A 15000-nucleotide genomic window follows, 5' to 3' on the forward strand; every position below is an offset into this window, starting at 1 on the left:
ATTAAACTTCTGGAAAATTTATGCCACAGTGAGTCTTATGTCTTGGTTATGTTTGGCCAAAGTAGATTAGTGTCTACCTTGTCTGCCAAAGCTAAAAAAAAATATTTTTTTATTCTTGTTATAACATTCACAGTCACGGTTTTCTTTTTTATTCTTTTTATCTTTAACTTTCAACACAAACAGCTTGGGATAGGTGTAGCAGGCAAGGTATTCAGGTGTGTGCAAAAGATTGGCAAAAGACTGAATAGTCTATGGAAGCCAAAGTAAGAATTTATGAGGGGATTTTGCGATCCAACGCACCTTTATGGAAGTGAGTACAGGTGATGAATGTGAGTGTCGGAATATGTTTCGAACAACTGTTTGTTAAAGAGTTGATCGGGTGAGGCATGTGTTTAATCTTGAAATGCAAGGAGGAAGGAGGAGAGTAGGATCTAGGAAGGATATGATAGATGACTCGACAGAGGTAATGAAAAGAAAGGGTCTTGCTACCTAAGAGGACTGAGAATGTCTTCAAGGTAAAGGTGAATGGCATATTATGTGCAGGGGATTCATCACACTGTTGGTGGTCCCTCTGAGTAGGTGTATAAAGTGGTTAATGCTGTGGAAGTTTTACTGCAATGGGGTTTATCCATGATTTAGCAATTAACAATATGAATAATATAGTTACCATTGCGTTTTTTCCTGGAGCCACCTCTGTGCACACACGAGTTATATATATATATATATATATATATATATATATATATATATATATATATATATATATATATATATATATATATATATATATATTTATATATATGTAAGTGCGAGCTAGTTTGACAGCTCTTTTATCAAGTTATGTAACACATATAACACAAAAGGGGGATTGGGTGAATCGGGAAAATATTGAGTCCAAGGCTTCGTCTGGTCTTTGCCTAACTGGGTCAAATGTTATTCAAAGGCCTGTCAGAAAGTAACGTGTGTTCCTGCTTTGTCTGCTCTATTACATGCACAACAGCAAACTTATAATCACAGTATGCTCGCAGGCATTATAATGACTTTGATTATACCTTGACAGACTTTCTTAACGAGTATGTTAAGAAATATTGGAAAATACATGTTTGGATGTACATGTACAAGTGTGTCTCGGCTTTCCCACTCTCTCTCTCTCTCTCTTTTCTTTTTTCTCGTAAAAGAAATAGGATTAGAGGCCACGAACCGCAGAGAATTCCGGTTGCCATGTACAGGGGGTGCGAACAATCGGCGCCAGGTCGCACCTCATTAGCTCCTTTTATCATTGTGCTGATATCATGTATCTCTCTGGTTGTAGTTCATATGGATCCCCCAGGCACCTCACCTCGGCTATGATGCAAGCAAGCTCTCGGTGCCAAGCAAAAATGGTACATTCTTTGCCCTGTATTACAAGTGTTTGGCGGGACGATTCAGGCTGAAATTTTTGGTGCGCCTGCCTCTCGGATACCTACACCATATGCTGTTCGTAATTTGATGATTTTCGTTGTCAGAAAGTGTCTCAATTCAACGATTCTCTTAAGCTAATATCGGGATTTTGTTTATGCCATGTGCAGCCTAAAGGGCGGTACGATAGTCAACCACGTGCGACCCTGCCAGGCGAGCGATTTTAGTCGCTGGCATGTGCATGTGTAGGTTTTCGCCGATGTATTTTTACACCGGTTGTTTTAGACTGTAACTCTTCCAGTATTGGTGTATTATTAGGACCGGGTGTTTAATCAGTGATTGCAGTATTAAATCATTCTGTACTTTTACAGACATAATGCAAATTTCAAAACGTCCTTGTGTCTGAAGCGAGTTGCCTGACTTCAAAAGCGGTCTGCTGACTGGTAACTTTACAATTATAGATCATTTTCGCCTGAATCACTTGTACCACGCCACACTGTCGGCCGAGTAAATGGAATCCCGCTCCTCCATCTCGCAGCGAGAAATATAACGTGCGTTCTATAAAGGTTTTCATCGTAGCGAAAAACCTAAATCTACCGGCATAAAGCCGACGTGGCAACCGCCTGTGCTTGCGTGCTTGCAAGATGCATGCCTGCCGACCAATCAGAATTTAGGGTGTTCTGTTGCTACGTGCACAGAAAACGCTGCATTTTATTGTACTTCATACCATTATTTCTGTAACACACGAGTGATGTGCACGGCCCTCCGTGCTTACTTACCCCCCGTAGCCATTTTGTGAATTTGCCCAGCAACCCCTCCCTCGGGAATTGTGGCGATGGGAAAAGAGGAGGGGGCTCTCGATCAGGGGCCGTGCCACGGAGCTCTGCGTCTCAAAGGCGCCACTGTCTAAAGGCTACTGAGAGAGACGGTCTGGTTTGGTGTAGCCGCTCTCTCTCTCTCTCTCTCTCTCTCTCTCTCTCTCTCTCTCTCTCTCTCTCTCTCTCTCTCCGCAACCACCGCCGCCGTTGGTGCTGTAGCTCCAGCAGACACAGACAGTCGGGGAAAAAAATTTGGGGGGAGGAGGGGGAAGTGAAATAATACGTCTGTAGCTTCCGTTATTTTGTTGCGTCTGTGACACGTTCACGTACCAAGCGTTCTTTGGTAATTTGAAGCTTTTGTTTTCCTTATACCTTATCACGACAATATTATTCTATTCTAGTTCTAAACGGATTGTGTATCCTGTTACATGTGAATGTATGCATGTTCCTGATGGTTTGAAATTCAGGAATTCCCTAAGTGTGGATCGTCATAAAAAAATATGGTTTATTCCTAACAGCGAGGTTTCACTATACAATTTTGAATTTCATTTGTGATAGTTGCAAGTTTTCACGAGAAGTGAGAGAAAAAAAAGAAAAGAACTGGTCTGCCTTTATCATTAGTTTAGCCTCTCCCACATCTTTGACCCGTACTCCCTTTCCCTACCACTTCCCTCCCTCCTCTCTCCTTTAGATTTACCACCACCCACCAAATAAACCATCCGTCATCCTATACTATCGTCAACTAACCTTCCACAAACTCCCTTCCTTACCTTAAAGAGCTTCCCAATCTTCTCCTTCTTCCCCATCCCCTATAAATGGACCATTCTCGAGCCCAAAACCGAAGTTTGGTAGACGAAGAGCTGTAACCTGGTGGAATGTATAGGAAAGTAATTTTTTAGTTTAAGTATTTTCGCTGATGAGCGGATATAGTTGTTCCATTTGGCTACTGAGCTCTATCCAGATGTGAATCCTCTCTTGTTTGCCTAATATATATATACTGTGTATATGTATATATATATATATATATATATATATATATATATATATATATATATATATATATAATATTTATATATAATGTATATATGTATATTTGTGTATGTATGTTTAAACAGAAATATATATAAACGAAACGCTAGTAGTCTGTGTCATCCGGCAGGTGGTTGGTCTAGAGAAACATAAGACAATGCCAGCCACTGTCTCACACTCAACTCACACTGTACATACATATATATATATATATATATATATATATATATATATATATATATATATATATATACATATACAAGTATATATGTAATATATATACACATAAATATCTATAATATATATATATATATATCTATATATACACACATATATATATATATATATATATATATATATATATATATATATATATATATATATATATATTACACACACACACACATATATATATATATATATATATATATATTATATATATATATATATATATATATATATATATATATATATATATATATATATATATATATATATATATATATATATATATATATATATATATATATATATATATATCTTTTATATGTTCAGAACTTCACCCTCTTTTCAAGTGAAGTATGTTTAGCCTGTTATCATTTGCATTTATTCGCGCCAAATTTCAAAGTGTCACTAAAAAACAAAAGATGCGAGAACCGCGTTCAGTAAAGTAATCGCAGTACTTTATTACGGAAAGCTTCTTCGAGTATGCATTGTTAATGGGCATTCATTATTATTTTTATTATGTAGTAATCCAGCCCAAACACTAGGAAACTTTAAACGCAACGTGTTTCCTTGTAGACAGTGTTGTGGGACGTAAATATGATAGAACACTTCCAACTCTACGTGATTTGGATTTGCCAACTTGTAAAAAATCTGATCTGTTTAATTAAAAACTCGAGTAACATGAATTGTTTATTTCTCCATTGACTGGTAGAATAGCTTAAGCTGTCATCGATTAGCTACGTCCTTTGAAGGCGATATCGATCGACTGGGAATTTCTGAGGGATTCTGCGACCCAGAGATAGTCAAGGCTGCTGTAGACTACGCTCACTTTTCCCGCGATCTTTTAGCGTCTTGTAACCGAACTTTGCAACATGTAGCCTGAGTAGGGAGGAAATTGATGTCGCGCATGTGCTTGCATGCTGTCTCACACAAGTAAGAACAGGATCGACTAGATTTTAGTTACCAGTATTGGCCGGTTGGTACAAAGTTTGGCGACGGCTAGATGGCAAAGGATGCTGGAAATGTTGCCCGTTCCAGCGATGTGAGCACGACTCGAGGGCTTTAGTTTTGTCATCAGATGTGACCAATTCCTCCTTTTCCTTCATTAATTTTTTCCAGTTTGGTTCAGAGGTTGACGGCAAAATATAAATAATGTCAAAAAACAAAATACAAATGACAAAAAAATGTAAAACTCCAGTGCTGTTGCCATTGATGAAAGTGGCATCGAGACGCGAAGACGTTTTGAACTATACTCTTGTTGCCTGCCAGAAATCTTGGTATTGATTGCCCAGTTACTGTTTCCACAAAGATATTGGGGTTAATACCGCATCCTTCAGGTGTTCTTGTCATTATTGGGTGTTTGTCTCATGTTTGGTTCTCAATGGCCTATCTATGATATCTTTTTAACATTGTTCGACGCGGTGTTTTCAATTATACATTAGCAATGATTATTTCAATTTAGGCTGTTGTCGTTAGGTTTTGCTTGTCCATCTTCATTTCATTTTAATTCAGTATCAGCGGCTGCAGGGCCTTTTAATTAAGCGTGTTCTGATTTTGTTTTTGCATAGTCAGTGTCATTATCCTGATGGCCTGCGTGTATTTTTTGTTTTTTATGTTTATTTCTTTGATTTTGTTATCTTTATATGCAAATGCTTTTTATTACATCTCTGCGTTTTCATTCGCGTATTAATATTAGAATTACTGGAAGCTTTGACGAGCAAAAGATCTTTAAGTCTGTTCCATTTGTATGTCGCATGATTGATAAAAATAGTAAGTCACAAATAACTATGATAGATTTATGTTTTGAAATAGGCAGAGGGCACTTACAGACAGAATTCTTCTGGGTTTGATAAATCGAGTGTTTTCTTGTTCACATGTGAAAAAGCCATGTGTATTGGCAAGCATTGCAGGTGTTCAAAAGCAGCAAACACTTGTCGATCTCACAGGTGTTTCTTATCGGATCGCCTTCTTGACTTACATTACCATTCGATATTTAGTGCTGGTGTACAAGGAAAAACAAATGACAAATAAAGGTCTTTGGGTCCAGAACCGCAAAGGAGAATAAAGAATTTAACAGTCTTGGGAATTGTTCATTTGTCTGTGCGTCTACCTTTACATTTGTCTGCCCAGCCCTATATACGTGTATCCATCCCCGAAAGTTAGGACATCTTATATTCAGTTTCTTTGACGATGAAGACTTCAGATTTCATTTAGATCTGTGGACCATGGGTATTAAATGTTTTATGCGGTGGATCGAAGACCCAAGTCATACTACGGGGTCAAAGGTGATGGGAATTTAGTTTTGGTCATATCTTTTGAACTCAACGGCATAGAACCTTAATATTTGTCTTGCACGCTCCGCTAGTAAAATTGAGTTTTGCCACGAGTTTTCAACTACACGATATATAAACGTCAAGGTTTGCTCGCTCCGCTCATGAAGCTTATGTGCCAGAGTGAAGTAACGATTATATTTTCAGGACAGACAGGAATTTCTTGTCAAGTTTGGGATTGCCGCAATTTTTCTTTTTTGATCAGTGGGCTTGTACACATTAACGCGATAAAATCTATAACTTTTCCTTGGGTTGTATACAAATATAATTAATAGTTTCTTTTGAGCACACATCAAGATAACTTTTTAGCTTAAACATAAATGTTTGAGCGTCGATTTTCTTTGAATAATCTTACATTTTTCATAACGTGTACAGATGACTTTCTAGACATTTTCTTTGCAAATGTCTCAATGGATGTACTTTTTTCTTGGTAGATTTGTAGGCAGTTTTCTAGCTTTTTCTTGCCGAATATTTTAATCTTTTAGTTTACCTAGTATCCAGTCTTATCAGCAGCTAGACCTCAACTCTTGGTTGAAGTGACATAAGTGTCGTTTTGGAAATTTCGTTCCCTCGTCATTGTCCAGCTGTTCCAGTTTCCAAGCTTTGTATTCGACATTGTCAGAGATATTCAAGGCCAGGTTCCGCAAACGAATAGATGTAAGAATAGTATTAGCATTAGAATTAGAAGTCCACGCTGTTACAAAATAGGAAATATATACAGAGTTATTTCAATACCTGATAGCAAGGCCTTCATGAGTGAAAATGCACCAGTGCTAAAGCTTGAGTGAGTGATTGATAGTGGCATTTATACATAAAGAGAAGGTTATATATATATATATATATATATATATATATATATATATATATATATATATATATATATATTGCTTGTGTGTGTATGTGTATATATATAATACATATATGTACACACACACACACACACACACACACACACACATATATATATATATATATATATATATATATATATATATATATATATATATATATATATATATAAAAGACATATTTGTAGCATTACCCATGAGAACTAGTCTTTTGCTTGATCTTTTTCTATAGCGTTAATTCTAGAAAAAACTCTCTCTCTCTCTCTCTCTCTCTCTCTCTCTCTCTCTCTCTCTCTCTCTCTCTCTCTCTCTCTCTCTCTCTCTCTCTCTCTCGTTTGCTCGCTTTTTCGTGTATTCCAAATAGATTCTATGCTCTTGTTTTGTTAAGCAGTATACTGCGCTCTCGAACAAACTGAGGATGGAAAACTGTGTTGCTTAAGGATTTCTGAATTTTATAATTTCCTCTATTTTGCTACATTAATAATTGTTCACCATTTCATCGTGACGGCATGGTGCAAGGGGCATAGTTTATGTTGCGTTATTTTTCCCATTAGTCAAATCACCATACTGAGATAGTAAAAGAGAACATTTTTTATTCAGTTTTCTTTTTCCTCACTTTTCTTCTGTTCACTTTGGCGAGTTTTTATCAGTGTTTTCTTTTAATTAGTTGTTTTACTATAGCTGTACGGTATAAGTGACATTTGTACAGACTTTTTATTGTTACTTCCTTTCGTCATTTCACCATAGAGGTTTAACAGACTTAGTTTTTTTTATTCTATACATTTTATTTACTCTTTAATAAAATGTACGATGTTCGTCTTTACTTCCCAAATAAAAAAAATTAATATTGGTTTCCTAACTTAATTTCGTTTTTTTATTCTTTGATACATATATGTAGCTTCATGAAGTGAATTCTTCGAGTTCTACACGAGAATTTATTCAGGTTTAGTTTTATTTTGGAGTGATAATTTATCCGGAGTACTTTCGTATTAATGATGGTTCTACTTATCACTGCCCTCTTGGGTCAGCTCTGTCCTCTCCTTCTATACCGTAGGTAACCTGGTATTAGGTTGTTCATCCCAGCTGCCCATCTTCTGCATTGAAGATAGAAGTAAACAGGTAAGCTGATGATGATGAAGAGAGAGAGAGAGAGAGAGAGAGAGAGAGAGAGAGAGAGAACAGTCAAGGATGAATATCTGATAAATCTCAACTTCGAACTGTGATAAATATACTTAAAAGACTAGTTCGAGATTTTGGTATTAGCATCAGCTGCGGCCAAGAAGAGAACAGCGAGCCAGCAGTGTCATCCTTACACATCTGAGAATTGGAAATAAAAGTAGGTTTTGCTCGGTTATCGTTCATGGATTAACGATGATCGTCAAACGATTTTTAGAGCACTAATTTGCCTGTTTTTTTTAATTTGGCTGTTTTGCTTTGAACGATTGACGGTAGGAACGTGCAAAACTCACGTTAACCCCATAAAAAAAAAAGGCAGCGCGCAAATACTGTATGTATTTATTTATGTGTGTGTGTGTTTGTGTGTGTATGTATAAAAAGAGATTAGAATCAGTGCCAACTGTGAGGTAATGAATATTTAAAATTACTGAACTATGTGAACGTTCTGTTCCTTCAATACAATTGAAAGTAATAAATAACGGCATTCGACGAATTATAGCAAAGCCAAGGGTTTCCATTAAGAATCCGTAGCTTTTAAAATGAAGTGTAATACCAGAGAGACACAAGCAAGGAAAAAAAAGATTAAAAGAATACCCAACAAACACGCGGCCACATGGGTAGTTTTTGGCATCTTTTAGCACCTTAACATCAAGCATTCGGCTACTCGGTGGTGTTTAGACCGCAAGATGCTGAAGGTTGCCAGAAAACGTGCTCGTGTGATATTGCCTTAAGATCCAGCTCAAATGTATCACAATACTTGCGCACTCAAAGCAGCCAACTATTGTTTACATGATCCACCTCCACGCCGTCCTTGACTTGGAGAAAATTATGGGCCGGGACCAGATCAGTCTTAACCACGCGCGTGCACGCTCCACGTTGCTTTTATTATCTTACCGTATGTTATGCGCAAGATTTATGTCAGTTCTTCTAAAATCATTCGCATTTGTCAGTGTACAACTGCAAATAGGTTAGAATCTTTGAGATAGCGCAATTCGGCAACTTCCTCTTTCTAGAATCTTGATTACCAGTTAAGTACCTCACGTGTCTGCTGTTTCGAAGGGTAAGCAGCTTTCGTCTTTATCATTAATGTTGCTTTTCTTCTCCAAGTGATAGTCAAAATTCGTGTTGGTATGTATATGGGGGAACACGGCATGATAAGTGTTTGTCTTGGAGAAAGACGAAGGATTACGTGTCAATGGATGAATTCTTTGTGACGTTTTTGAATATGGATGACAATTTAAAGTAATACATTGTTAATGCTCTCTCTCTCTCTCTCTCTCTCTCTCTCTCTCTCTCTCTCTCTCTCTCTCTCTCTCTCTCTCTGTATATATATATATATATAATATATATATATATATATATATATATATATATATATATATATATATAGATTATATATATATGTATGTATATATATATATATTTATATGTATATGTATATAGGTAAATATATATAGATAAATACGTTTATATATACATATGTATGTATGTATGTATATATATGCATGTATGTATACACTCACTATCCTGTGCTTGATGAACCACAACGATAAAGTCTACAAGGTAAGTGAAGCTGGTACCGGGTAACTCAAAGCCACAAACATTTCTTGAATTCACTCTCAGAACAAAAAGCTTTCAGCTAGTTGAAAATGACCTTTTCCCAGGGATCGTGGGGACCGTGCAAACTGCCAGAAAAATAGTGGTATCATTATTGTCCTTATCTTCATGATGAGTTACTGAGGGTGTGTGAAATGCCATAGTACCTTTTTAAACCTTTAATGTGCCATCTTTGAATACTGATTAGTGTTTGTTATGCAGCACTTAGTTCAACTAAGAATTCTATCACCGCTAGTAACTTTTCAACTGTTATTCTTATTTTTAAATTTACAAAGGGAAGAGTTTTGTGTAATGATCTCATTTCTGATGAAGCTAATATCATCCTCAGAAATTTTGAATTTGGTGCTTATTTTAATACTCTTGGCTGGAACAAAGAACTTCAAACCAGAAAGTCTCTCTCTCTCTCTCTCTCTCTCTCTCTCTCTCTCTCTCTCTCTCTCTCTCTCTCTTCCCCTCTGGCGCAGAATTTCAAGTCCTTCGCTGGAACGGATCTCCAAACAAGAGAGATTCCCCCCGAAACCACCCCCTTCTCTCTCTCTCTCTCTCTCTCTCTCTCTCTCTCTCTCTCTCTCACACACACACGCACACGCGCGTACACAAACACTTGTGGATGGGGCTGTTGTCAAGGCGACTGGAGATCTGTGCAATGTATCGGTAACTTAACTGACTCTGCTTTGATCATTATTTCTTGTAATTATTCACTTTAAATGTAGCATTGTGCATCGCCTGAAGAAAATCCTGCCATTGATTTTGTTCTTTCTTCCTTGAAACGGAATGAAGAACAGGCATAAGGGTAAAAACAACAAGGAAGTGAGATTTGGAAGACAGGAGTAAGAGGTACGGAAACATAAGGGAGAAACTGAGTAAATTAGAATTCTAGGTGACCATCCTATATTTTGTTTAAGAATTTGCGTCATTTTTATAATAATGAATTATGTATATATATATATATATATATATATATATATATATATATATATATATATATATATATATATATATATATATATATATATACATACGTACGTACATACATACATACATACGTTAAATATGTATGTATATATATATATTATATATATATATATATATATATATATATATATATATATATATATATATATATATATATATATTCCACAGCAGCCCATACGATAGTTTGTTTCATTGTATGTATATGCCTATTAGTTGAATCTTGTTTTGCTCTTCTCTTTTGTTTTTCACTTATGTTCCTTCATGTCTGCAGAGGCTTGCTTTCCATGTTACTTGCCTTTTAAACGTGTATCATAGTAATGTTTGGCCATTTTGAATAAGAAAAGTGATAATTGGTCAGTCATATATTAAATGGTCCACCTTAATTATATATACATATAGATATATGTATATATATTTGTGTATAGATACATATATATGATGATAACTTTGACACGTAATTTATGTGTCCAGAAACCACAGGGGAAAATGGAAAAGTGTTGTGATTCCCGATCGGTTTCGTCTTTATTGCTAGTCCATTTTCAGACTGATACATAGTGGTAGAAACATAAAATAAATAAATATTCTAGCAGGACAACACATAAGTACATAGTACTGTCCTGCTAGGATATGGTAAATTTCTAGCACTGTATCATTCTTTTGAAAGTGGCTTAGTGATAAAGTCGAAACTGATCAGGATTTACAACCCTTCTTCGTTTTTCTCTGTAATTGTTTATATATATATATATATATATATATATATATATATATATATATATAATTATGAAAATATGTATGTATATGATACATATATGTATATTTATGAATATATATAAGTATTTGTATATGATATATATATACATATATATATATATATATATATATATATATATATATATATATATATATATATATATATATATATATATATGTGTGTGTGTGTGTGTGTGTGTGTGTGTGTGTGTGTGTGTGTTTGTATGTGGGAATTTTTGTACATGATCAAGACATTACAGGCTCCTGTGATGTTTATCCGTTTCGCAGGTAAGAGGAGTGTGATGTGACCTGGACGTTTTTCGTTTACAAGCTAATTCAGCAACACGTGTCCGTGGGGAGCTTGCTGTCTCTGTGTTCTAGATAGAATGTTCTAGAGGCCTGGGGCTCGGTTTTAAGCGGATTTCTAGATGAGCCAATTGGATATGTGAATTTGTGCATGGTGGAAGACATTAGGTGAAAGGGCATTTTGTGAAATGCATGGCATTTCTGGGCGAGAAACAGTGATAGCCAGACATTGGAATTCCAGGCTCCGATTCTTTGCTGAAAAGGGTGAGTTCCGAAACACTTTAATTAACATTTTGGTGGCCTATCCGTACTTTTATTGTTTTAGTGATTTATTTATGCCATTTGTATTATCAGTGCTTTTACACGTGTTCATGGTGTTGTGATATTATCACAGACCTTTGTGATTTTGTTATTAATGTGGGATATTTATTCCTTCCCATATGTTTCAAATGGAGCCATGATTAGTCATGCATACGCACAGACATTGTGCATGTATAAAATATAACCATTACGGGAAGTGGTCATTTAAAGGAACTGTGACAAAAAGACACTTAATACAATTGAGACGAATTATTATTATTAGGGAGCTGGAATGGGGAAGAATCCCATTTATAATTTTGATGTTTGCTAAGAAGGTTTTTGGGGAAGTTATTCGTTTATCATTTGCATTCTTTTGTTCTTTTAGCAATTTTCTTATTTACCATGTTTTTAACTTTCTACATGTTAGTTTCACAGAATAAACTATTTTTGTACACAAGGTTTGATTTCAACACATGGTTTACAGTATTTTGAGAGAGAGAGAGAGAGAGAGAGAGAGAGAGAGAGAGAGAGAGAGAGAGAGAGAGATGATCTTCCTCGGTCGGCTACCAACGTGTGCAACTTTTCGAAGGTAGGTGAAAAACAAAGTTGTATGGTTTTTCCATACCACACACACATATATATATACATACATATATATATATATATATATATATATATATATATATATATATATATATATATATATATATATATATATTGTAGTGATATAAAGAAAAATTAAATAGGGAAGCATAAGAGAGAGAAAGAATAAAGAGAAAGAGAGAGAGAAAAAGAATAGAGACAGAGACAGACAGAGAGAGAGAGAGAGAGAGAGAGAGAGAACAACAATTAAGCCTTGGTTGTTATGCATTGCGAGGCTAGAAATGTCAAGTAAGCTAAATAAGCAGGAAACCCTCTTATACGAACTCAAAACAGTGAGCGAGTGTATTGCGCCCAGGGCCATAAAACCAATTGTAAAATCTGGAACCTGTGCCCTCGCGATTCAGCTGACCAAGGATTTCTTAGCACCTCGTCAGAAGTTAACATTCCAGCCATATCTATAATCCCGCCTTCAATAGGAGGCGTTCACATGAATTTACATGAAAAGGGCCTGGACAAAGTGAAGTAGTTCACCATTTCTCCAATTAGACATCCTAGGAAGGTGCTAGTAACACCCCCTCCTGAGGTCATTTCCAATTAAATCCTCTAAGGAGAGATTTTAACAACACCCACAACTGTCCTTCCAAATCAAGTTGTTCGAGGGGAGGCCTTACAGATAAAGTCTTCCAATGAGGAATTTCAAGGGAGGAGATGGAAGATAGCAAGAAGAACCAGGGGTTCCAGAGAAGCCAGAAGCCAGAAGAAGATCATTCGAGTCCCTAGTCACCAATACAAGAAGACGCAGTTCTTCCCCTTGCTTCCATGGTCCCAACCAGCCATAAACTGAACTTTGACTAGCAAGAGTGGTTTCAAGATAGTAAATTGTAACCATAATTGTACTTGTGTATGTACTTAACTTTCATCATTAAAGTAAGAAGCTACCCATTTCGTCTCCATTACGCCTTTCTGGGAGATATAATTACATTTCATATATAACCCTTCTAAATAATAATATCGTGAGCTGCAGACTATGGAAGAGACGCTGTGGACGACTGCTTCGTCGACTTAGAAGAAAGACACAGGTAAGAAGGGAACAATAATATGTCACACAAATTATGAAAATAAACTTGTTCACGACAGTATATTATTTACATATATTATTACAAATGTCCTGTTGACCACTTGTTTTATGCTTTTTCTGTATTAATACTTATATAAGAAATAAAGTAAAATGCTAAAGAACTACAAGAGGTTTGTGTGAAGTTGACTGACGTTTCTCCCACGCCACTCCCTTATCCCTTATGGCCTTCCAGGTGTCAAATGAGCAGGTAATTAAAAAAGTACCACACCAAATCTGATATTCGCCAACGAGGGGGAGTTAGTAACCTTTCTCACACATTAAAGAAAATCTCTTTGAGACTTTACACCCTCCACATATTATTAAACAGTCCCTTGTCAATTTCCCTGAGATCTATTCGAGGGAAATTTCTCCCTGCCTTGTTACCTGCAAACACTACTGTGGGTCACTTCCTTGACCTGTCCCACACCTGCATCTCCACCCTCATAACCTCGCCTCTCAAATCTAATTATCTCACTATTGTTACTTCTATTCCTTGAGCCTTTTACTGGTCAGCTTTCAACGACCTTTCAGGTACCTACCGGGATTATCCGCATGCCCCGAGAAGAGAATAATAGATGGCCTCATTAAGAGGGAACTGTCAAAACGACCACCATCGACGCCGATTTGGTGTAAATACTGGCCCCAACGGGACATCCTTGGCTAGTGTACAATACGACGTCTCCCTGTCGCGTATTCTGTTGGATAGGGACGCTGGTCGAGTCCCCACGAGTCCCTGTGAAGCTGTCACTCTGAAGGTGGCCCTTATCAAACCACCTTGGACCTTGAGCACTGATGACTCTGTGATCCAGATGCGCCTTGGTACTTTTCATCTGATTCCTCTGTGGTGGGGAACTGTATGTGACGCTGCATCCATGGTTATTTCTTCTACAGGAAATTGGCTCTGATCTACTCAAGTCTTGTCCATGGACCAAGATAAAGTGATTGGAAGTTTTTTTGTCCGGCCTCACCATTTTTTGCCATTTACTTGAATTTTTCCACCTGTTCTCTTGTTCTCATATACATTCCCTTTTGAGTTCTCCCTCAGAGATCCTCGTGATTTTGACTGTGGTGTATTTGTTTTATAAGTATTGGAATACCAGAGTTAGTCTTACTTATGTTTCGAGAATAATCAGTGACTGATTATTCTCAGTGTTAAGAAGCAGTGTTGTTGCCTGCTTTTTCATTTTGCGTACGCATTCCAATTTAATTTTCACTCATAATTCCCCAGTATGTTACAACATCCACTGCATTGCAGATCCATGTTGCATGTAACCTGTTGTATGAAATCACCAGTAGATGAACGGTTCCATCTCCTTGCAAACTGCATGTGCCATAGCTGGTCAAGATTTCCGGATTCCCATTGTGAACATTGCTTTGCCTACAGTACTCCATCTTGTACTATCTAAGAATCATATTCCTCTTCTACGAAGTGTGTTAGCCTAGTCAAGCATAGACACATAGCTTGCAGTAGTGTGGCACTCTTGTTTGTTGATTGTCATTTAGCACAG

At 36.6% G+C, this 15000-nt stretch overlaps 1 protein-coding gene and 1 long non-coding RNA gene across 2 annotated transcripts in view; one reads left to right on the forward strand and one right to left on the reverse strand.

Annotated features, from left to right (window-relative positions):
- The window catches only part of LOC136844503 (heat shock protein DDB_G0288861-like), a 39270-nt gene extending 36914 nt beyond the window's left edge, over positions 1 to 2356 (reverse strand). The window contains exon 1 of the mRNA XM_067113827.1: positions 2178 to 2356. Within this exon, the coding sequence (XP_066969928.1) occupies positions 2178 to 2190 (13 nt within the window). The 5' untranslated portion in view covers positions 2191 to 2356. The remainder of the gene's footprint in view (positions 1 to 2177) is intronic.
- LOC136843607 (uncharacterized) overlaps positions 1 to 15000 on the forward strand; it is a 268880-nt gene that overhangs the window by 147943 nt on the left and 105937 nt on the right. The window lies entirely within an intron of this gene.

The sequence above is a fragment of the Macrobrachium rosenbergii genome, chromosome 12 (assembly GCF_040412425.1).
Source record: "Macrobrachium rosenbergii isolate ZJJX-2024 chromosome 12, ASM4041242v1, whole genome shotgun sequence".
NCBI lineage: Eukaryota > Metazoa > Arthropoda > Malacostraca > Decapoda > Palaemonidae > Macrobrachium > Macrobrachium rosenbergii.